The sequence below is a fragment of the Indicator indicator genome (genome assembly GCF_027791375.1).
Source record: "Indicator indicator isolate 239-I01 chromosome Z unlocalized genomic scaffold, UM_Iind_1.1 iindZ_random_scaffold_49, whole genome shotgun sequence".
Classification (NCBI taxonomy): domain Eukaryota; kingdom Metazoa; phylum Chordata; class Aves; order Piciformes; family Indicatoridae; genus Indicator; species Indicator indicator.
The window spans coordinates 337,021-358,658 of NW_026539139.1; the positions used below are offsets into that span (position 1 = coordinate 337,021).

Below are 21,638 nucleotides of genomic sequence, written 5' to 3' on the forward strand. Positions count from 1 at the left end.
CATACTCATTATTACTTTGGGAGTGTGTATTTTTGCATTGCAGTTACCCAAGGTCACTTCTGGATACACTCTTGGCTCATCTTCTGTTTGGAAAGTATGTATTTTGTTATGTCTAAAGCAGCAACAACAAAAGAGCATGTTAAACACATCATCTTGTTTCATATCCTATTCAAGGTTAGATACTTTCCATGATCCCTCAACTATGTCCCAACCAGAACTTAATGAACTTTTAGCCTTGTTCTTTCAATACCGTAGTCACAGCTTGAGGGGCAGACTTTATGAAATCCAAATGCTACTGGGTGTGCTGTTAGAAAATAGACAAGAACAGAACCTTGAAACCTTCACGTACATTACTCTTGTATTGTCCTCCATGTCACAGCCATCTCTACCCTTAGGAGAGACAAGGCACCCATCTCGATATGAAGCAGCCAACGGGCAAGCCGTACGGATGGTAGCGTCCATGGTGGCGCTGGCTCCGCCCATTAGCCTTACAGAAGCTGGCGGCCATTTTCATAAGGGGCCGTTACAGTGTGAGGTGGTGGTGTCCCAGCGTCTTCCTCCCTTAAGTAAGATGGGCGCAGCGCATGCGCAGAGTGACGTGCTGGCGGCGGCGGCGTGGTAGGGCGGGGGCCCTTACTCTCACGGGTTGTTGTAGTGGAAGATTCGGCAGCCGCTGACGTGGCCGGCAGGAATTGTCGGCAGCCATGGGCGAGACCGAGAAGCTTTATTATGTTTATAGCTGTGATCTGGACATCAACGTGCAGCTGAAGATGTGAGTGAGGGGAGAAGGGGCTGGCGGCGTCCCTCTGCTTCGTCGCGGCCGGCTGGGGCTGTGTGGGAAGCGACCTGGCCCTCTGCCAGCTCGGGGGGAGTCGTGGGCCGCCCACCTTCTCGCTGGGTTTGCGCTGGGTCCCGAAGCCTGGCTTCTCTGTAGTTAGGCGGCGGTTCTGGCTCTTAATTCCTACGGCTAGCATGGAGAGTTCCTGGCTGCCGCCGCTGCTCGTACCTTTACGTGTTCCCGGCCGGGTTGAAGCAAGGGGGCCTCGTCGCTGTCAGCATTCCATGCCGCCGAGCAATCCCGGGGAGTGGGTTGGGAGAGAGGCCGCGGCGGCAGTATAACCACAGTATAACCAGGGTTGTAAGTTTTACTCTAAACGCCGTACCAGACGTTCATAGCCTAGGGTTCTACAGTGCTGGTGCTTTTGAGTTCAGCGCTTATGTCTCTTTCACCAGCTGTTGTCACACGGAGGGACATGGCTGGCTCTAAAAATACAGTATATTTAATGTTGCTACATTAAGGTATATTTCTTATTTCTCAGTTTTGTTTCTGTGTTTTTTGTTTTTGTTTTTGTTTTTTTTTTTTAAACTGACTTCTTTGGGAAGTCAGAAGTATGTATCTTTTTTCTAATTCATTTTGTCTAACAAAAATATAGCAAAGATTTTTTTTTTTTAATTTGTATTAGAGTGCACGTTGTTCTCAACTAGGCTGTTGTCGTTTCTTGCAATAAACTTTTTCATCTACTCTGAAGTGATTTTGTGGTACTTCTTGGCTGGAAGATAGATTTTACATGTTTTCTCAACACCCACACAATTCTTTTTTTGTTTTGACATGTGATGTTTAATATGCATGATTGTCTTCATCGTGGCATACCTGAGGCCTGAGAAATTACATCAATTCACTCTAATAGCATTCTGAAAGTTCTCGCAGTGCTTTAATCAAGTTTGATTTGAACAATTTACTTAGTTGAGTTTTGGTGGGGTTTTTTGTTGTTGTTTTGAGAGAAAATTGTCATACAAAGCCAGTCTTATGTTTCTTACTTCATGCAGCTTAAAAATAAGATTTTTCTTAATTCTGAAGTTATGTTTGAAGAATATGTCATCTTACTATTGCCTTGGTTAAGGTACCTCGTTTGATTCTGTCTGAAAATCTAGAGGTTGTACTCGAAGAAGGTATTGCTATTGAAAAGAGAAGCAAATAATTTATCTCTTCTATTCTCCGTCCACACTCCTAAATCAATATGTAATGGTAAATTCTGTATTTGTTTTGTATTTGAACATCACATCATGAGTTCTCAATATTTGGATTTTGCTACGCACTATTAATGCAAAGTAAGGATAGCTCAGTACTGGGTAGTCTAAATATAAGCTATGGAAATAGAATAGGATATTTACTGGGATAAAATAAATTGTGGTTTATGTTTTCTATCCTCCTCCTCTGTTTTTTTTTTTTTTTCCCTTCCCATGTAGAGGAAGTCTGGAAGGGAAAAGAGAACAGAAGAGTTACAAAGCTCTCTTGGAAGATCCAATGCTCAAGTTCTCAGGACTGTATCAAGAAACTTGTTCTGACTTGTATGTAACTTGTCAGGTGTTTGCAGAAGGGAAGCCTCTTGCTCTTCCAGTTAGAACTTCCTACAAAGCTTTTAGCACTAGATGGAAGTAAGTAACTGCTTTTAGTTTCATATTCTTCTTAGTTTCCAGGGTGTCAAGTTACCTAAATAAGTATCTGGTTTTTATTTGTGTCAAAATGATTTCTATTGTCTTCTTAAAATAACTGCGATTTCGTCAGGTCTCAGTATGATTTCCCTGATAGCACAAAGCCGGGGTTTTTGTTTTGGTCATGGGTAAGTAATAAAATTGTGGCTTATTACTTAAATAACTTCTGGGGCCTGGACAAACATACTTTCATACTACTTACTGGACAAACGAATCTTTTATATTTAGCTATTAAGCTAGAATAATGTTTTCTTTGGTCTCTAGCCTTTTTGTCATGTTCTAAGCAAAGAATGGTTAAAACCCAGAAGAAAGTAATCCATCTGTCCTTAGAAATTCACATTCTAATGAGAATCTATGTCATATAAATTAATGCAAATTACCATGAATTCTAAAGTTTTGTGACTAATAAAAAGTGTTTCTCTGCAGCTGGAATGAGTGGCTGAAACTGCCTGTGAAGTATCCAGACCTGCCTCGCAATGCACAGGTGGCTTTGACCATCTGGGATGTATATGGACCTGGTAAAGCAGTTCCTGTGGGAGGAACAACAGTCTCACTCTTTGGGAAATATGGGTACACTGCTTTTTTTCTTTGATAGAGATTTGAGACTCGTTTGTCAATATTAAGGTAGCAGTGGTTAGGAGATTTTTCTTTTTTTGAACCAGCTTAACACGTCTATGATTAAAAAATCAGACACACTAATGATTTACTCTGTTTCTTCCTGAATGTAACTGAATACAAACTGCAGTGTTTAAAAAAAAGTCTTTTCTTGTATAATATCAGAATTTAGACTCCTTTTTTAATCTGTGAGTTTGGATTTTGGATTTTAATGTAGCAGATGCTGAAATCAATAGTTACATTTCTACAATTCATGGCTGGCAGTGGTCGCTTAAGATTTTGACTGAACTGGTCTGCAATTATTCTGTTACTGTGGTATTATGAGGAGTAATGTGTAGCTTAGTAATTTTCCAATTAATCCTCTGTGATCCAAGAGTGAGCTCAGTGAATTTGGGGATGGTAACATTAATACCAGGGAAGGACTACAAGATTACAGGTGTGCAGAAAGGTGACAATACATCAAAAGGATCTTGATAAGTGCAAAACTGAGTGAATAAAAAATAGGTTTCAGTGTAAGGAAAGGTATGAGATGTTGGTACTGTCTTGAAATTGATGGTAGTCACATGCCTTGGAAAACAGGACACATTTGTGGTACATTTTCAGTTTTACACAATTCGTCATCGTGATGCTGTTTTGAAACAACGTCGAATGTATATGAGCAGTCTACAGACATGCTCATCATGGACAATGCTGTATCCTCATTCTCTGCTTGACTGCTTATCTGAGATACATGGGGTTCTATATAACTGACTTCATGTTGCTGACTACTAGGAATCTAAGGGAGTCCATGTCATGGACTGTCAAATAAATGTGATAGAAGAAAATTAAAGATTAGTGAGACTGAGCAGAATGCTAGAAATGCTTTCCTATGTAGGTAGGATTGGAAAATGGGAATAGTCTTGTTCTCTTGTCAGTGGGTAAGAACAGCTAAATGGAAGTACAGGAAAAATTTAGGTTAGAATTAAAAAACGTTATAGTGATACTTGAATACAGAAAATTATAGGTGAGAAAGGCTGTATCTCTGTTTTTGAAGATTCTGATTTGATAGAAAGATGGCACCTTAGGACAGAAAATGGAACTGAATCAATTGTACTGTGCCACATAGACTACCGGTGTTTTTTCAAGCATTAGAGCATAGTTCCTGGAAAAAAGACAACATTTGTAAATCAGATTTACTTTTATTTCCAGTATGTAGGGCTTGGGGGCAGTAGGTTGACAGAAAGGAACAAATAATTTGAAAATTGTGTATTTGCTTGTAAATGGAAGCCCTTGTATTAGTATTCCATGAAGTGATGTGTATTTTCAAGGTCAGATGGTCCTTCCAGTTGATACTTCTTATTTTTAATGGTTGATTATTTTTTTTTTAATGTTCCTTCCAATTGTATTTACTTCAAGGTGTTAGGCTTAAGTAATCGTCTCTTATTGGCAAAAGTAATGCACTTGATTTCTTAGGTGGGTAGCCACAAATACAAAGGGAGTTTTACAGAGAAAGTGTGGTCAGTTATCCTGCAAAGTTGTTCATTGCACATTTTTAATTATTAATTCACATTCAAAGGTAGATGAAGAAAATGGTGTGTTGAGGGTTGTTCTGTGGATGTTTGGGGTTTTTTTTGCAGTTATTGTTTGGCAGCTAAGAAGGCTGCTTTTTATCAGTTTGTTTCAAATGAAACTGAAATAGTTCTGTGGCTTGTTTTGTTTTTAATTTTTTTTGGTTGAATTTTTTTTTGAGACTGGTAGACTTAAAAATAATACAATTTGCAAGTCAAGAGGAATAGTCTTTGCCTCATTAAAAATAATGAAATTGTGAAGGTTGATCTCTGTCTGCAGTTTGCGCTTGTAGTACTCCACTGACTTCAGGAATTATGTTTGCCAAAAAGTTACTACAGACATTCTTTTTTCTCTAAATTCTGTGTACCAATTAAAAAAAAAGGCTATAGAGGGCACATGGTGCAGGGTACTTGTGCAGTTCAGTTAAGTTATGCACGGCAGTCCATGTTTATAGGTTTGACACAGGAAGCTAATCCATTTTCTTGAAACTGCTGCTGTGCTTTGATTCCTGACAGTTTTAATAGTTTGCATTTACTGAAGTGATTCTGCATTTTTCCCTGCAGTATGTTTCGTCAAGGAATGCATGATTTGAAAGTTTGGCCCAATGTAGAAGCTGATGGCTCAGAGCCCACCAAAACTCCTGGAAGAACCAGCAGCACAGTCTCTGAAGATCAAATGAGCCGCTTGGCAAAGGTAATGGAAGAGCAAGTAACTTTGAGGTGTGTGAAGAGCTTGCACTTGATTGGAATGAAATGAAGACAGGCTTCATATGTTGTTTTCTCATGTGAAAGCTTTCATCCTTTGATTAGTTATTTCAGAGGATTTATGCAAGCAACTAAACCAGATCATATTCATTTGCTTCTGAAGTATTTTTAAAAGGAGACACATAAATATGTTTTAATACAGCTTGTAACAATTTAATGTCCTGCTTCTTTGTAAAGAATGAAGATGTGAATGTGCCTTGAAGATGCTTGAAACTGAAATTTCATCAGGTTCAGTGAGCAGCTCCTAAATGTAACTTATAAGAACTGGTTTCTTTTGGTATCCATCCTTTAGACTGAAGACTCTACACTGTGTAGTGTACAGATGTGTATGACATACCTCTGCATTAGAAAGAATTTGAGTAGAACTGCAAAAATTAACCACAGTTTCATTCATTCGTTTAAGGTCATGAATATGTGTGTATGTTAGTAGTTTCTTCATCCAGCTTGATGGCAAAATGTATTTTTGCCATCAGAAGTACTGGAGTTGATAATTATATATTAGTTTTTGAGCTATTCTGCTAGCTGATCTCTATCATTTGTTTCCACAAGCTTGCCAGACTGCTCAACCCCCTTACTCATTGTACTTTCGTCTTACACTTCTTGGTCTTACACTTTTCATCCGCACCTTTGTGCAGTTCCCAGTGAAAGACAAGTCCAGTGTCATAAGTATGTTTTCTTTCTCATCTGAAGATTTGCCACAGCAATAAACTAACTTTGATTTAGAGTCTTTGTGTAGCGTGTTCACCTGGAATTTAGAATGTAAAACTCACTAAAGCATGTGCCATGCTTGTCCCATGGCAGGACCATAGTAGAATAGATCCCCTCTAGCTAAGGAAGCTTTGTAGGCAGACTCTAAATATCAAGCTTATTTAACAAATGATTTTATGATATAGACAGTGGCTCTTAGAGAGAGGATTTTAGGAGTATGGGTACTTCCATGTTAGTTCTACTATGCAGGCATGACCGTACCCTACCAGTGTATTTTCCCCTTCTGCCTTCGTTTCCATGTGCTCCTGTAATGATGTGAGCTGCACATTAACCTGTTACACCTCCCTAGTTCAAGAAGTAAAAAATAATGTGGAGTGTTTTAAAATAATTTGAATCTGTTCAAACTGGTTCTTTATGGCATATGGGAGATGAAGACTTAAAGCGCCTGAGCAAGAGAGGAATTCTCCTTTCACATCCCAATTGAGAGTTCTGGTTAATGGCTAATGAAAAGCTAATAATGCTGCCCCCATTCTTCTCTTTTGAGAGCTGTTTTAGGTGATAAAATTCTGTTTTCACTGATACTTTGTTGTGTTTGTTTATAAAAATATTTTACCATCATATGCTGGTCAAGTGAATAGGGAGTCTGGGTAGTATATGAGAGCTTTCATTTATGCCATTTATGCAGCTATTTACGCAGCAGATGAGGTTCTTGTGATGTATCATTCTTAAATAGCCATTGTTTGAGCATCATCACCTTCAGTTTTTCTGTGATTTACTTGCCAGTTGCTGAATGCTTCCTGTAGATACAATTATTTATAATTGTAGATAAGAGTAGTAGGACTAACTAAATACAAGTTTGGTTTGTGTGGACTTTGTACATGCTATGATTTGTTTCATAGTTGTTGGTTTTTTTTGTTCGTTTTTTTCTCATTTATTGGACAGACTTATCATTTATAAGTGTCCTGCTATTGATTAATGTTTGATACCAGAGACTAAAAACTAACTTTTCATTTGCCTGACATGCTTTTGAGTTTGTATGTATTTGCATGGTATTTATTAGTATATGAAATTCGTATAAACACAATGGCAGCTGGAGGAGTTGCATCCTTTTGTCTTGCATAGTTGATGCTGTGGCAAGTCTCATTTCATGTTGAGGTGTCATATGCTCTTATAAAACACATGAATGTTTTGTGTAAAATTGCTCTTGATGAAAAGCCATTGATTTGCATCCCAGGAGTTATTGTGAATGCAGACTTTTCTGGTACACTCTTTTTAGATTGATACAATTTGATGAATTTGCTGCAGAATACAGCATAAGATACCAAAAAATTATTACTACATTGTCCTCCCTCTTACATTCCTACTGATACGGTGAAAGAACTTATAGGCTAGGCTTCTGTGCTTTGGTTGCATCCAGCATTCTGAAATCTTCTTAGGGATTATACTTTGCTCACCTGTCCTTCCTTTTGCTTTTGTACGGTTAAGTTTCTGAAGTTGATTGAAGCTAATCTGAAGATTAGGTGTTTCAGAGTTCAGTGGAGACAAAACAAATTAAAGGCCCCATTATATACTTGACAGTTAATTAATTCTTAGAAGACTTGGTAGACAGACACTCTAATAGTATGTTTAGTAATACTTGTGCCCCTGCTGCTAAGATGTCAGTATACTGGGAATTTCAGTGAGTGTAATGGAACAACACTACTGGTGAAAATTTTGTTTTTCTTCACATTGGTTTTATTTTTTTTTCCCCCTATGTTTATAGTGGTAAGCTGCTGAAAGTCTGTTGAAGATATTTGACAAACTCTGCAACTTAGGGAATTCCCAGCACAGAATCAGTCATAGACTCAAAAAAGTCTTCACCTAAATCTCGCGTCTTTTAGTTCGCAACCATTACCCTTTTTCCTGTTGCAGTGGGTGCTGATGAAAAGCCCACTTTATGTATTGAATGGCTGGAGCTGCCATTTCTCCGAGCTGAAGAACCTTAACTCAGCCTTTCTTCAGAGGAGAATTGTTCCAGTCCTCTGCTTGTTTTTGTGGCCTCCATTGGATGTACTCCAGCTGGTCCATGTCTTTCCTATGCTGAGGACTGCAGAGATAAAAACAGAACTGCAGGTGGGATCTCACCAGGAGTAGAGGGGCAGAACCACCTTTCTCAACCTACTGGCCCTGTTTCTTTTAATGCAGCCCAGGATATTGTTGGCCTTTGGGGCTGTGAGTGCATGTTGCCATCTCATATCCTGCTTTTCATCTACCAGTACACCCAAGTCCTTCTTCACAGGCTGGCTCTAAATCCCTTCATCTTCTAGCCTATATTGATACTGAGGTGTGCTGGTTTGAGCTTTGACTGGAATTTAGGAGCTCAAATGATAATGGATTGAGATTCCTCCCCCCCTCTTCCCAGACAAGGTAGAGAGGGAGATTTAAAAAAAAGGGGGAGAGGAGAGGTAAAATCATGAAAGAAATAGACTGGAGTCTGCTTGGAAGTATAAGAGGTAAATTTTTTAACAACGACAACAACAAAATACATATATAGCAGTAACAGGGAGGGTTCACAAAGGTAAGGGATGAGGGTAAATGGGAAATACACAAAACCAAGCCTGGATGGCACTGTATTCCCCTGGATGCGAGTGAATTCAATTGGAAGAAGCAGGCCCTGGCCATGTGGTCAGTGCAGGAGGCAGCAGCAGCAGCCTTTCGAGTGGACGAGGCAGGAAAGAGAGCAAGCAGCGACATGTCCTCCCTTTTTATAGGTTTGCTGGACAAGAAGGGGGAGTGGAATAGATCTTTGAGCCAAGGGATCCCTTCTCCTGGTGGGGAAGCAGCCAAGTCCCACCTGGATTACGCTTCTCTTGTCCACCTGGGGGCTGGGTTCTTTCAGTCCCATCCAGAATGTGTGTAACCCAGCACAGTCCACCCCTGTAGTCCACTTGCACTTTGCTGTCACAGTCTCTTTATCCAGTCATGAATTGTGGTGAGTATTAGAGTTCTTGTTGCAAATCTTTCCTTATCCTGGCTGTCCCTCTCTCTCAGAGCAGTCTCTCTCTCAGGTTCCAGTTGATGCAGGTGGTGTTTCAGATGGGCAGGAATGTGGAGAAGAATAAGGAAAACCAGGAAACAGTCTTTGTCTCTGAAGGGGGATCATGAACAGTCTATTGCTGTAGGGGAAACAGGAAAAGTCTTTTGCTGTGGGAAAGCAGGAACAGGTGTAGGAGAGATGATGCAAAAGTCCTCTGGGCTGGTGCCTGTGTGCAGTGGGTTCATGTTGGATTCTGGACGCCAGATTGTTATCAAACTAGGAAAGAAAACTTACAACAACTTACAGCTATTATACAGTGATTATGTTACATTAATCAGTGTTACCTTCTGAGGCTATACCTTTTCAGCCAAAGTCACGTTTTGTTGTGGGACACATTGAATATCCCCAGTCTCTAGCATGACCCAGTATGTGTGACCAGGCCCCTCAGCAGAGACCACCCCTTGGGTTGGTTTGCCCCCACCAGCAGCAGGGAAAACCCATACTGATTTTTCCAGTAGGTTTTTCTCATATATTACAGGAACTCCATCTCCAGCTACTGTTTGCAACAGTTTGGACTGGGCAGGACCAGCTTAGTTTACAGACCCTCTGCTATTGACTAACAAAGTAGCCTGAGCTAGGTGTTTTTCCCAGTTCCTAAAGGTTCCAGCCCCATGACTTTAGGGTGGTCTTCACCAAGCCATTGTAGCGTTCAACCTTCCCCGCAGCTGGTGTGTAGTATGGGATATGGTAAATCCATTCAATCCCATGTTCCTTTGCCCAGTCCCTTACGAAATGGTTCTTGAAATGGGTTCCGTTGTCCGATTCGATCCTCTCTAGGGTGCCGTGTCTCCACAGGACGTGTTTCTCCAGGCCCAGAACGGTGTTGCGGGCAGTGGCATGAGGTACTGGGTAGGTTTCCAGCCACCCTGTACTTGCCTCCACCATGGTCAGTACGTACTGCTTGTCACTGTGAGATCGAGGAAGGGTGATGTAGTCTATCTGCCAGGCCTCTCTGTACTTATACTTTGACCATGTCTCCCCATACCACAAAGGCTTCATGTGCTTAGCCTTCTTTATGGCAGCACAGATGCAATGCTCATGAATAACCTGGGAGATGGCTTCCATGGATATGTCCACTGATCTGTCCTGAGCCCACTGGTATGTGAAAATAGCTCACCCTTGTGTTCCCAGTTCAAATCTATCCAGGAGATTTTAGCAGCCAGATCTGCTTGGTGGTTGTGCTGGTGTTCCTCAGTGGCTCGGCTTTTGGGGATGTGTGCATCGATGTGCTGTATCTTTACTGGCAGTTTGTCCAGACTGGCAGCAGTATCTTGCCACAGGTCCGTGGCTCAGACAGCCTTTCCTTTCCTCTGCCATCCATTCTTCCATTCCCTCAGCCACCCCAACAAGGTGTTTGCTACCATCCAGGAGTCAGTGTAGAGTTAAAGCACTGGCCCGTTCTCCTGTTCTGCTATACCCAGGGGCATCTGGGCAGCTTTTATCTCTGCATGCTGACTGTATTCACCTTCTCTGTCCCTTGCTTCTGCCACTTGCCTTGTTAGGCTCCAGAGAGCTTCCTTCCATCTCTGCTTGCTTCCTACAAGACGGCAAGATCCATCTGTGAATAAAGCATAGCCCTTTTCAGCATCAGGGAGGTCATTATATGGAGGAGCCTCCTCAGCATGGGTCACTGTCTTCTCTGGTGGCATCCCAAAGTCAGCACCCTCTGGCCAGTTGGTGATTATTTCCACTATGCCAGGGCATTTGAAGTTCCTCATTTGAGCTTGCTGAGTTATCTGGGCCATCCATTTACTCCAGGTGGCATCTGCGGCATGATGTGGGGTTGAGCCTGTCCCTTTAAACATCCAAGTCAGGACGGGAAGTCTTGGAGATAAAAGGAGTGGTGACTCAGTCCCAATCATCTCAGAAGCAGCTCAGACTCCCTCATAGGCAGCTAGGATTTCCTTTTCTGTTGCAGTGTAGTTGGCATCAGAGCCTTTGTACCCCTTATTCCAGAAACCTAGGCCTGCCCCTTGTTTCATCAGGAGCTTTCTGCCACAAGGTCCGCACAGAACCACTCTCACCAGCCGCAGTATACAGCACATTCTTGATCTCTGGCCCAGTTTGAACAGGTCCCAGAGCCATAGCATGGACCACTTCTCGTTTTATCTGGTCAAATGCTATCTGTTGCTCAGGTCCCCACACAAAACTATTTTTCTTCCGTGTTACATGGAAGAGGGGTTTCACTATTTGACTGTACCTGGGAATGTGCATTTTCCAGAAGCCCACAAGCCCCAAGAAGGATTGTGTCTCTTTCTTACTAGTGGGTTGCACCATAGTGGCTACCTTATTCACCGCATCCTGAGGGATGTGGTGATGGCCATCTTGCCATCGAACTCCTAGAAACTGGATCTCTCTGGCAGGCCCTTTTTCCTTGCTCCTCTTTATGGCAAAGCCAGCCTCCAACAGGATATGGATTATCCTCTTACCCTTCTGATAGACGTCCTCTGCTGTCTCACCCCACACAATGATGTCATTGATGAACTGCAGTTGCTCAGGAGCTTCATCCTTCTCCAGAACAGTTTGGATCACCTCAAGGCAGATGGTAGAACTGTGTTTCCCCCCCAGGGGAGATAATTCCACTGGTATTGAACACCTCTCCAGGTGAAAGCAAACTGTGGCCTACATTCTTCTGCAATGGGAATGGAGAAGAAAGCATTAGCAATGTCTATTGTGGCATACCACTTGGCCACCTTCGATTCCAGTTTGTACTGGAGCTCCATCATGTCTGGCACAGCAGCGCTGATTGGAGGAGTCACTTCATTCAGGCCACAGTAGTCCATAATCAATCTCCATTCCCCATTTGCCTTCCGCACTGGCCATATTGGGCTTTTGAAGGGTGAATGAGTTTTGCTGATTACCTTCTGGCTCTCCAGTTGTCAAATCAGTTGATGTATGGATTGCAGAGAGTCTCGGTTGGTCCTGTATTGCATGTGATGCACTATGCGAGAAGCAATTGGTAATTTGAAATCCTGCACCTTATGGTTGCCGACTGTGGAGGAGTCATCTGACAGCTCAGGCATGGTAGACAGCTGTTCCTTGTCTGCAGTCTCCACAACTGCCACCCCAAATGCCCACTTGGGTCCCTTTAGGGTCCTTAAAATGTCCTAGTGTGTGTGCATATCTTCGAGGGGAACCCTGGGTGAGTTTCTTTATGAAGGACTATTTTATGGGCACCTCATCTGGATCCAAGGGGAGCTGGCCATTTCCATAAGTTATCTCCAGCACAGCCATCTGTCTCAGGTACCGAATGACCTGTTCCATAGCTGTCCATTTAATTGGGGCCAAGGACAAATCCTCTTTAGTAGGGTACCTGCACTTTATAGCATCGATAATCCGGGCCCAGAGTGTACGTGTTCCATCAAGTTTTGCTAACTCTTTGTCCAGACCGGCATCATGAGACAGGGAGCCTAGAAGCTTCGCCTCCCTGCACCCTCATCCCAACATTTCAGGGTCCAGTTTAATATTGTCTCACCCTCTTTCTGTGCGTAGTCCAGATGAGTTTGCTTTAATTCTTTTCTGGGCAGAGATGTGATGGTTATTATCTCATGATCTGAGTCCTCCTCATCTGTCAGTGGGTTCTGAGATGTGCTGGGTCCTCCTGAAGTGCCTTCTTCACCATCTGTGTTTGGAGCTGATTTTTGCATCTTTTTCCTGCACGTGGTGACCGGTGCTAGAGAAACTCAGTGTATAGAAGCATCAGGGGTTAGGTGTGAAGCTGTTGGTGCGGGGTCAAACCCTCGGGGCTGGGCCTCAGGCTGGGCCAGCCCCCATCAGGCTGGACAGCAGTCACTGCAGCCAGACCCCTCCCTCCTGTTTTCATAAACATTGTCACAATATCTACAGTGTTGGAAGCTCTCTACCAGGAAGTCTTTTGTCAAGGCTTACAAAAGACTTCCTTGAGCCTATTGTCCCTCTGCAGAGAGCTCTTAATGGGTTAGCACCTCCCCATTCGGCCAGAGCTGATCTAATTATAAAGATTACATTTAAGCCTATAGAACATATTGCTATATATTGCCATTTTCCTTCAAAAACATTTTTATCTACTCCATTAGTTTCATAATAGGCTTCAGAAAAATTCTTTGTCAGAGAAGTTAATGAAGTGCCCACTGCCAGTACAGTTGGTGGAATTCAAGAGGTACATGCAAAACTGCATCGCTAAGGTTTTTACCCAGTCAAGCAGCATCTCTATCATTAACTAAATCACATGGTAAGTGTAATGGAGAGGGGGAATAGGGATGGAGGATGGTGATTATTAATTATTAATTATGAAAATATGAGTTATGAAATTATTATTATTATAGTCGATTAATTACTTTATTGATTTGGATGCACGGTTGTAATAATATAGACCATAACTGATTTAGTATTTACAATTATACCAAATTATAATATTTACAGTCAATTTTTAATTAAGGGGACGAAAGGGTGCAGTTCTGCCGCTTGTCCACTAGATGGAGACTCGACAGAGTGCTTACGGCTGCTAGCTATGTAAGAGATGTTTATAATGTTGTCACGAGGCAGGTTAAGCTGGAAATATCACGCGGCTATGTGCGGGTGCTTTGAATAGAACGTTACTAAATGTTACACACATGAAAGATACATGCAGCGAGACAAATTGCCGGATCACGCGGGCTCGCTGGGTATCTGCTTCTGCCCGAGGTTGACCCCGTTCGGGTGGCGCTTTCTTTCTCCCTCCCGGCTCTGTGGGGGGGGCAAGGTTGGCTTTCTCCTCCCGCGGTCTGCGGGAAGGGCAGTTCGCTTCTTTGTCCTCCTGCGGTCTGCGGGGAGGGGTGCGACTCCTTGACTGGAGGACGGCTCAGGAGGGCCAGGTCTTTTCGGTGCTCAGCCCTACAATCGAGGGTAGTTTTCCCGTAGGCAGGTTTCCGGTGGGGGGTGCGGTGACGCGATGCTTCCCCCCCTCGATGCTTCCCCCGCTCGGCTTGGCTCGAGGTGAGCTGACTGCCACTTCTCTGGGCGACTGCTTCCATTTAAATTATAATGGTACAGTCATTGCCTTGACTTCAATGGAGAGGCTAATCTTTGCTCTCTCTTTTCCCTCAGGGAAAAATCCTGGGTGTTTCTCGCCCTGATACGGGCTGCGGAGCGGCTACAGGGGGCGGAGCGGCTACAGGGGGCGGCTCCTTTCACTCCGGCGGTCTGCAGGGGCCACGCAAGATGCGTTTCTGCTTATTTGGCTGCTTAATTAGCTTGCAGCATTTCTGGACAGCCAGGTTTAGGCTAGTCCTTCCCCCTTTGGGTTACAGCTTACCCTCTTTGGGGGCTTCCCTCAGTCCTTGTCGACTGGGTCTACGTCGCTTCTGGCGACGGGGTCATCCTTTGCGGGTCCTCGATGCACACTCCGTGGGCTGGCTTCCATGTTCGCAGAGGCTTCCGAGTACGCTTGCGTGAAAGGCTTATAGCTTACACAATCGTGAGTTGCATGATGGGTGAAAGCAAAAGGAGAGAGCAACGTGGCACCAAAATGGAGCGATACTTACAGACACTCGAGGCTGGACTTAGCCAATGGGCACACTTGCCAACAACCTGCTTCCACCTATAGAAAGGTGAAGCTAGAATTATGCCCTTAGATGGCACAGAGCATAGGCATCCCATTGAGATGGGTGCCTGCTTCTGTTTGCCCCTTAGGAGACAGGCAGGCGCCTGAGCCTTTTGTCTTCCCTTCCTGAAAGGAGGGTGGAAGGGGGACTTCCCAGAACATGTTGGGACAAGGTAGCTGGTATCAGGGGGCATAATTCTGGGCATGTGATGCCTTCACGACAGTAAGTTATTAGTTTGTACATTTGGGTCCAAAAGATCCAGCCCCACAGCCCATCCAAAAACTTGAAGTATTAGTTTGTAAAATTAACATTTCTATTTCCAAATCCTTCTTTCCCAATCTAGTATTAATTTTCAAACAAAATATTATTTTCCAAGCCTCACATTGGAAGGGCCAAAATATTGTGCTGGTTTGAGCTCTGACTGGAATTTAGGAGCTCAAATGATAATGGATTGAGATTCCTCTTCCCTTCCTTTTCCCAGGCAAGTTAGAGAGGGAGGAAAAAAAAAAAAGGGGGAGAGGAGAGGTAAATTTATGAAAGAAATAGCCTGGAATCTGCTTGGAATTAGAAGAGGTAAATTTTTTTAACAACAACAAAATATATATAGCAGTAACAGGGAGGGTTCACAAAGGTAAAGGATAAGGGTAAATGTGAAAATAGACAAAACCAAGCCTGGATGGCATTGTATTCCCCTGGATGTGAGTGGATTCAGTTAGAAGATGTAGGCCCTGGCCACGTGGTCAGTCCAGGAGGCAGTGGCAGCAGCCGATGTTCTTTTGAGTGGACAAGGCAGGAAAGAGAGCAAGTAGCGAGATGTCTTCCCTTTTAATAGGATGGCTGGACAGGAAGGGGGAATGGAGTGCACCAACTTTGAGCCAAGGGACCCCTTCTCCTGGTGGGGAAGGAACCAAGTCCCACCTGGATTAAGTTTCTCTTGTCCACCTGGGGGCTGGGTTCTTTCAGTCTCATCCAGGATGTGTGTAACCCAGCACATGAGGACACAGCAAGAGATAAGTCTTCCTTGACTTTTTTTTTTTTAGTAGTACCCTTATCTCTAGTTATATATGGAAGAAGTCAGCTGTTATGTATCCTCTGCTCTTCCGTATATGCTCTATCCTGTACATATGCTGTCCTAGTACTGTTTGTGTATTGCCTGTCTCCTGGCTGTCAGATGGGCAAGAAACGCAAGTTCCAGTTATACGGCCTGCTCAAATTTAAATACTGACTGACCACAGAACAAAGCTGAAGAAGTAGTAGTTTTAATGCTTTCTTTAATAGAAACAGTTTTTAGGGTCTTTTCACTAGCTGATTTCTAGACAGGTACAAATTTCTTTGAAACATAAGAGAACTTGATGTCTTCAAATCTGTTTGCATGACTTTTTGCCTACCTCAAGAATTACTAATTTTTTTTGGGAGCACTTGTCATTTCTTAGGAGCTGAAAAGTTAATCTTGTTCTTATTCCCGTGGTGGTCTGCTCAATTTTTCATGAGCTATTGTGTCAGTGCATCTGCAGCTACAGCTAGGGTGACTCATGTTGTCTTTTACTCCTGTAGCAGTAGGTAGTCCTTTCAGCAACTCAATCTCCTTGCTATTTTTAAAACAATTTGGAGATACAAGAGTAAAACTTGAACTATTTTTAGGACGATTAAAATGGAAGGGAGAATAAGCTCTCTATGACTTCGTATAAGTCTTTGGCTGACCTTTCCCTATGCGGAAGTCCCAGTCTGAAAACTTGTTTAGTTAATGCTAATAAGGGCATAATTATTCAGCTTAGACAGATTTCAAAATCCTTTTTTTTTTTTTTTTTTGTTTGGCTTGGTAAGTTTTACTATATGAAACTTAGGGGAAAAAAAGTATCTTTGTTATTTGACTTTGAAAAACAGATTCCTGTTTTTAATGTGTTAAAAAGGCAACGCTGATGTGCTTGGCATGACTTAGCTCTTTACAAGGATCTACTGTATGTATTGCACAAGCATTTTTTCCACTTACCTTGTTTTTCTACTAATTTCGTGGTAGTGTCTCTTAAATTATAACTGTGACACTCTTTTTCTTCATCTGTGGAATTTAAGTGTTACTCTGCATTTTCATGCAGCTCACCAAATCTCATCGGCAAGGTCACATGGTGAAAGTGGACTGGCTGGACAGACTGACTTTCAGAGAAATAGAAATGATCAATGAGGTAGGTCATTGTATATCAGATTTGTAATTTTGGTTTTGGATCTTGCTAATAAGGAACATTTGATTGACTAGGAGACTTACCATTTGTCCTAATTTCCTTGAATTGCCAGATTATATGATAAAAGAAAAAAATAATTCCGTAAGCTTCCAAAGTTGATTTTACTTTGATATTAATGAGATTCATGCAATCATCAAATTGCTTGGCATGGAAGGGGCCTTTAAAAGTAATGCAGTGCAACCCTCCCTGCAGTGAGCAGGGACATTTTCAACTAGATCATGTTACTCAGAGCACCCTGTCGAATCTGACTTGGAAAGTTTCTGGATATGGGGCATCTAAAACTCTCTGGGAAACTCATACTAGTGTTTTACCACCTTCATTGTGAACAAGTTTTTCCTCAGGTCTAGTCTGAATCTGCTTTTAGCTTAAAGCCATCACCCCTTGCCTTGTCACATCAGGCACTGCTAAAAACACTGTCCCTATTTTTATTTTGTAAGTTCCCTTTCAAGTAATCAAAGGCTGCAGTAAGGTCACCTCCAGGCTGAAGAACCTGAATTCCTTTAGCCTTTCTTCGTAGAAGAGGTGTTCAAGCACTCTAATCGTTTTTGTGGCTTCCGCTGGATCCACTCCAGCAGATCAGAGTCTTTCCTGAGCTGGGGACTCCAGAGATAAACACAGCACTTCTAAGTGGGATCTTGCCAGAGTGGAGTTGAGGGGCAGAATTGCCTTTCTCAGTCTGCTGGTCCTGCTTTTTTTGATGGAGCCCAGGATATGGTTGGCCTGGTGTAACTGGTGGTGGTTATGTATAACTTCTTATTGTTTCCCACCTAGATTACTAAATTATAAGCACTTTTTCTAGGTAAAACACTTTGAAAGTGCATGCATGAGTAGATCTTCTGATAAGAATGAGCTGCAAATCTGATCATGCAGTCCAAGTTTAATTTGTCTTTTTCATGATACTATCTAAACTAGTGATTGACGTACATAATTGTTTTCAATGATTTAAAAAACAACACTACAAAAATGAACATAGAAATCCCTGAGTATCAGCTGGTTATTCTGAACTGCCTTTTTTGCAGACCTGTAGTCCACAGTTGCAAGCCACTGATGAAAACAGTAAGATTATATCTGCTACATGTGGTTGTTTATCATGAAGTAGGAATGTAAGGAAGGAAAAATGTCAGGAAGAAGGTGATATGGTCTCAAGTAGTTCTATGAAATGATTAGCTGACTAATTGCTACCACAATTGATAATCTAGTTAATCAGTAGGGTGATTGCTGTGCTAGAATTTTGAAGATTGTTGCATTTTAATATATGATACACATCTGTGGTGGCTCTCTTCTCAGAGGGAAAAACGAAGTTCCAATTTTATGTACCTGATGATCGAATTCCGTTGTGTCAAGTGTGATGATAAAGAATATGGAATAGTTTACTATGAAAAGGTATGTGCCTTGCAACATATGTACCTGAAATGTGTTTTGTTTGTTTGTTTTTCTGCTGAGGTGAAATATTCTGCTGCAGGGTAGTGGCAGACAGCTGTTGGTGGCGTTCATGCACATGCAAATGTTTATGTACGTACAAATCAAATAGTATAGATGCAATACGATTGAAGTCAGTCATTTGTGTAATACAGTTCAAGATGACAGAATTTAGTAAGTGTGAGTGATTAAAAACCTTAAGATTTGTGGTTCTTACCAGAAGTACTTTTCATAGCAGCTGTATGTAAAATTATGTCAGAAGGAAATGTAACTTTATAGATGGCAAGTTATTAAAACTTTGCACAGGACCACTGCTGCTGGAGATTTTCTCTAATATGAATAAATAGAAGTTTAGTCATTCATGCTGAAAGTGTTTTGAAGGTCAATTAAGCTAAAGACTTTGGGCTTGGAAGGTCTTGCATCTTTTCTGTTTACAAGGCAGATCTCAAAAGCAGTGCAATCAAGTGTTTAAATTTGAATTCATAAAAAAAAATGAATCAAAGGATTAACAGTGTGCTTAACAAACATCAGTATGGATTTGGAAGACATTATCAGTCCTTCTATGAACCTCTGCATTGTAGAAAGACTCATTGAAGTAGAAAAAACAGTGTGTAATCTGATTTGAAACATAAATCGTCAGTAATTGCTTTTTAGAATGTTTAGATTAACAACAGGTCAGAAAATTACTAAACAATGCAAGTTTATGGTAAAGAGAAAGAAACTAGAAAGATTATGGAGTCCTGTTGAGATCAAAGGCACTAACTTTAAGCACCATCTGAGAATTTAAAAAAATCCGTAGTTCAATAAACAAAATGTTAATACAATGGGAAACAGAACACAAATATTCATATGTGTGTAACAACATTACTGATGGAGCTGATCTGGAGAGAACAAGTGAGATCTTACTATTATAATAGAAAGTAGTGAAATATACAGTAATAATTTTTGAAAAGCAATTTTCCACAACAAAAATTCTGACAAGGCACAGATCAGAATCTGCCTCCATGCCTCTGTTGAAAGTTAGAGCACAAGTTAGGCAACTTGTGAGAGGGTATGGCCTAAAGCTGCAGCAGGAGAGGTTTAGGTTGGGTGTTAGGAAGCACTTCCTCATGGAAAGGGTAATTAGACACTGAAATGGAATGCTTAGGGAAGCGGTGGAGTCGCTATCCCTGGAGGTGTTTAAGGGAAGATTGGATGTGGCTCTTCGTGATATAGTCTAGTCAGTGTGGTGGTGTTAGATCATAGGCTGGACTTCATGTTCTCAGAGGTCTATTCTACAGAATCACAATCAACCAGGTGGGAAAAGACCTGAGAGATCGTCAAGTCCAACCTATTATCTTAACACCTCCTGACAACTGAACCATGGCTCCAAGTGCCACATACAGTCTTTTTTTGCACATTTCCAGGGACAGTGACTCCACCACCTCCCTGGGCAGCCGGTTCCACTGGCCAATTACTCTTTCTGTGAAGAACTTTCTCCTTACCTCGAGCCTAAACTTCTCCTGGCACAGCTTGAGACTGTGTCCTCTTGTTATGTCGCTGTTTGCCTGGGAGAAGAGACCAACCCCCACCTGACTACAGCCTCCCTTCAGGAGGTTGTAGATGGCACTGAGGTCTCCCCTGAGCCTCCTCTTCTCCAGGCTAAGCAACCCCAACTCCCTCAACCTCTCCTCATAGGGCATGTGCTCAAGACCGCTAACCAGCCTTGTTGCCCTTCTATGGACATGTTCAAGTATCTCAATGACCTTCTTAAGTTGAGGAGCCCAGAACTGGACACAGTACTCAAGGTATGGCCTAACCAGTGTTCAGTATAGGGGCAGAATGACTTCCCTTCTCCTGCTGGCCATTCTATTTCTGATGAAGGCCAGGATGCCATTGGCCTTGTTGGCCACCTGGGCACACTGCTGGCTCATGTTCAGCCAGCTGTCAACCAGTACCCCCAGGTTCTTCTCTAACCTGGCTGTTCTCCAGCCACTCTGACCCCATCCTGTAGTGCTGCATGTGGTTGTTGTGACCAAAGTGCAGAACCTGGCACTTGGACTTGTTGAATGCCATCACGCTGGGACTCTGCCCATCTATTTGCAGAGCCCTCCTACCCTCCAACAGATCAACACCTGCTCCCAAGTTGGTGTCGTCTGCAAACTTGGACTCTATCTCCTCATCCAGATCATTAATAAAGATATTAAACAGAATTGGGCCCAACCCTGATCCCTGGGGGACACCACTAGTGACTGGCTGCCAGCTGGAAGTGGCACCATTCACCACCACTCTCTGGGCCTGGCCCTGCAGCCAGTTCTTAATCCAGGACAGAGTACTCCTGTCCAAGCCATGGGCTGACAGCTTGGCCAAGAGTTTGCAATGGGAGATGGTGTCAAAGGCCTTACTGAAGTCCAGGTAGACTACATCCACAGCCTTCCCCACATCTACCAGGCAGGTCACCTGATCATAGAAGCAGATCAGGTTGGTCAGGCAGGACCTACCCCTCCAGAATCCGTTCTGGCTAGGTCTGATCCCTTGGCCATCCTGTAGGTGCTCTGTGATTGTCTTCAAGATGATCTGCTCCATAATCTTGCACTGAGGTCAGGCTGACAGGCCTGTAGTTTCTAGGGTCCTCCATCAGGCCCTTCTTGTGGATGGGCATCACAGTGTCCAACTTTTAGTCATCTGGGACCTCTCCAGTGAGCCAGGACTGGTGGTAAATTATGGCCAGTGGCTTGGCGAGCTCATCTGCCAGTTCTCTCAGTACCCTAGGATGGATCCCATCCAGTCCCATGGACTTGTGAGGATCCAAGTGCCTCAGCAATCTCTAACTGGTTCTGCATGGATTTCAGGGGGACTATACTGCTCCCTGACCCCATCAACTGGTTCAGGAGGCCAGTTATCCTGAAGCCTTCCTGTCTTACTGTTGAAAATTGAGGCAAAGAAGGTATTTAGTACCTCTGCCTTTTCCTCATCTTTAGTTACAATATTCCCTTCCACATTCAATAACGAGTGGATGTTTTTGCCCCTCCTTAGCATTAATTTATTTTATTGCCTTTCACAGAAGTGGCCATTTTAAGATCTAACTGGGCTTTTGCCTCTCTAATTTTTCTACTACATGATGTAACAACATTCTTAAACATATTTCAAGTACCTCCCCCCCTTTCCAAAGGCGATATAGCCTCTTTTTTTTTTTTCCCCTTAGTTCCTTCCAAAGATGCTTGCCCATCCAGGCTGG

At 42.7% G+C, this 21,638-nt stretch overlaps 1 protein-coding gene across 1 annotated transcript in view; it reads left to right on the forward strand.

Moving 5' to 3' along the window:
* Nucleotides 1–679: 679 nt before the first annotated feature.
* Nucleotides 680–21,638, forward strand: part of PIK3C3 (phosphatidylinositol 3-kinase catalytic subunit type 3) — a 100,025-nt gene continuing 79,066 nt past the window's right edge. The window contains exons 1-6 of the mRNA XM_054398342.1: nucleotides 680–772; nucleotides 2,248–2,436; nucleotides 2,920–3,063; nucleotides 5,220–5,349; nucleotides 16,859–16,945; nucleotides 18,290–18,385. Of these exons, the coding sequence (XP_054254317.1) occupies nucleotides 705–772; nucleotides 2,248–2,436; nucleotides 2,920–3,063; nucleotides 5,220–5,349; nucleotides 16,859–16,945; nucleotides 18,290–18,385 (714 nt within the window). The 5' untranslated portion in view covers nucleotides 680–704. The remainder of the gene's footprint in view (nucleotides 773–2,247; nucleotides 2,437–2,919; nucleotides 3,064–5,219; nucleotides 5,350–16,858; nucleotides 16,946–18,289; nucleotides 18,386–21,638) is intronic.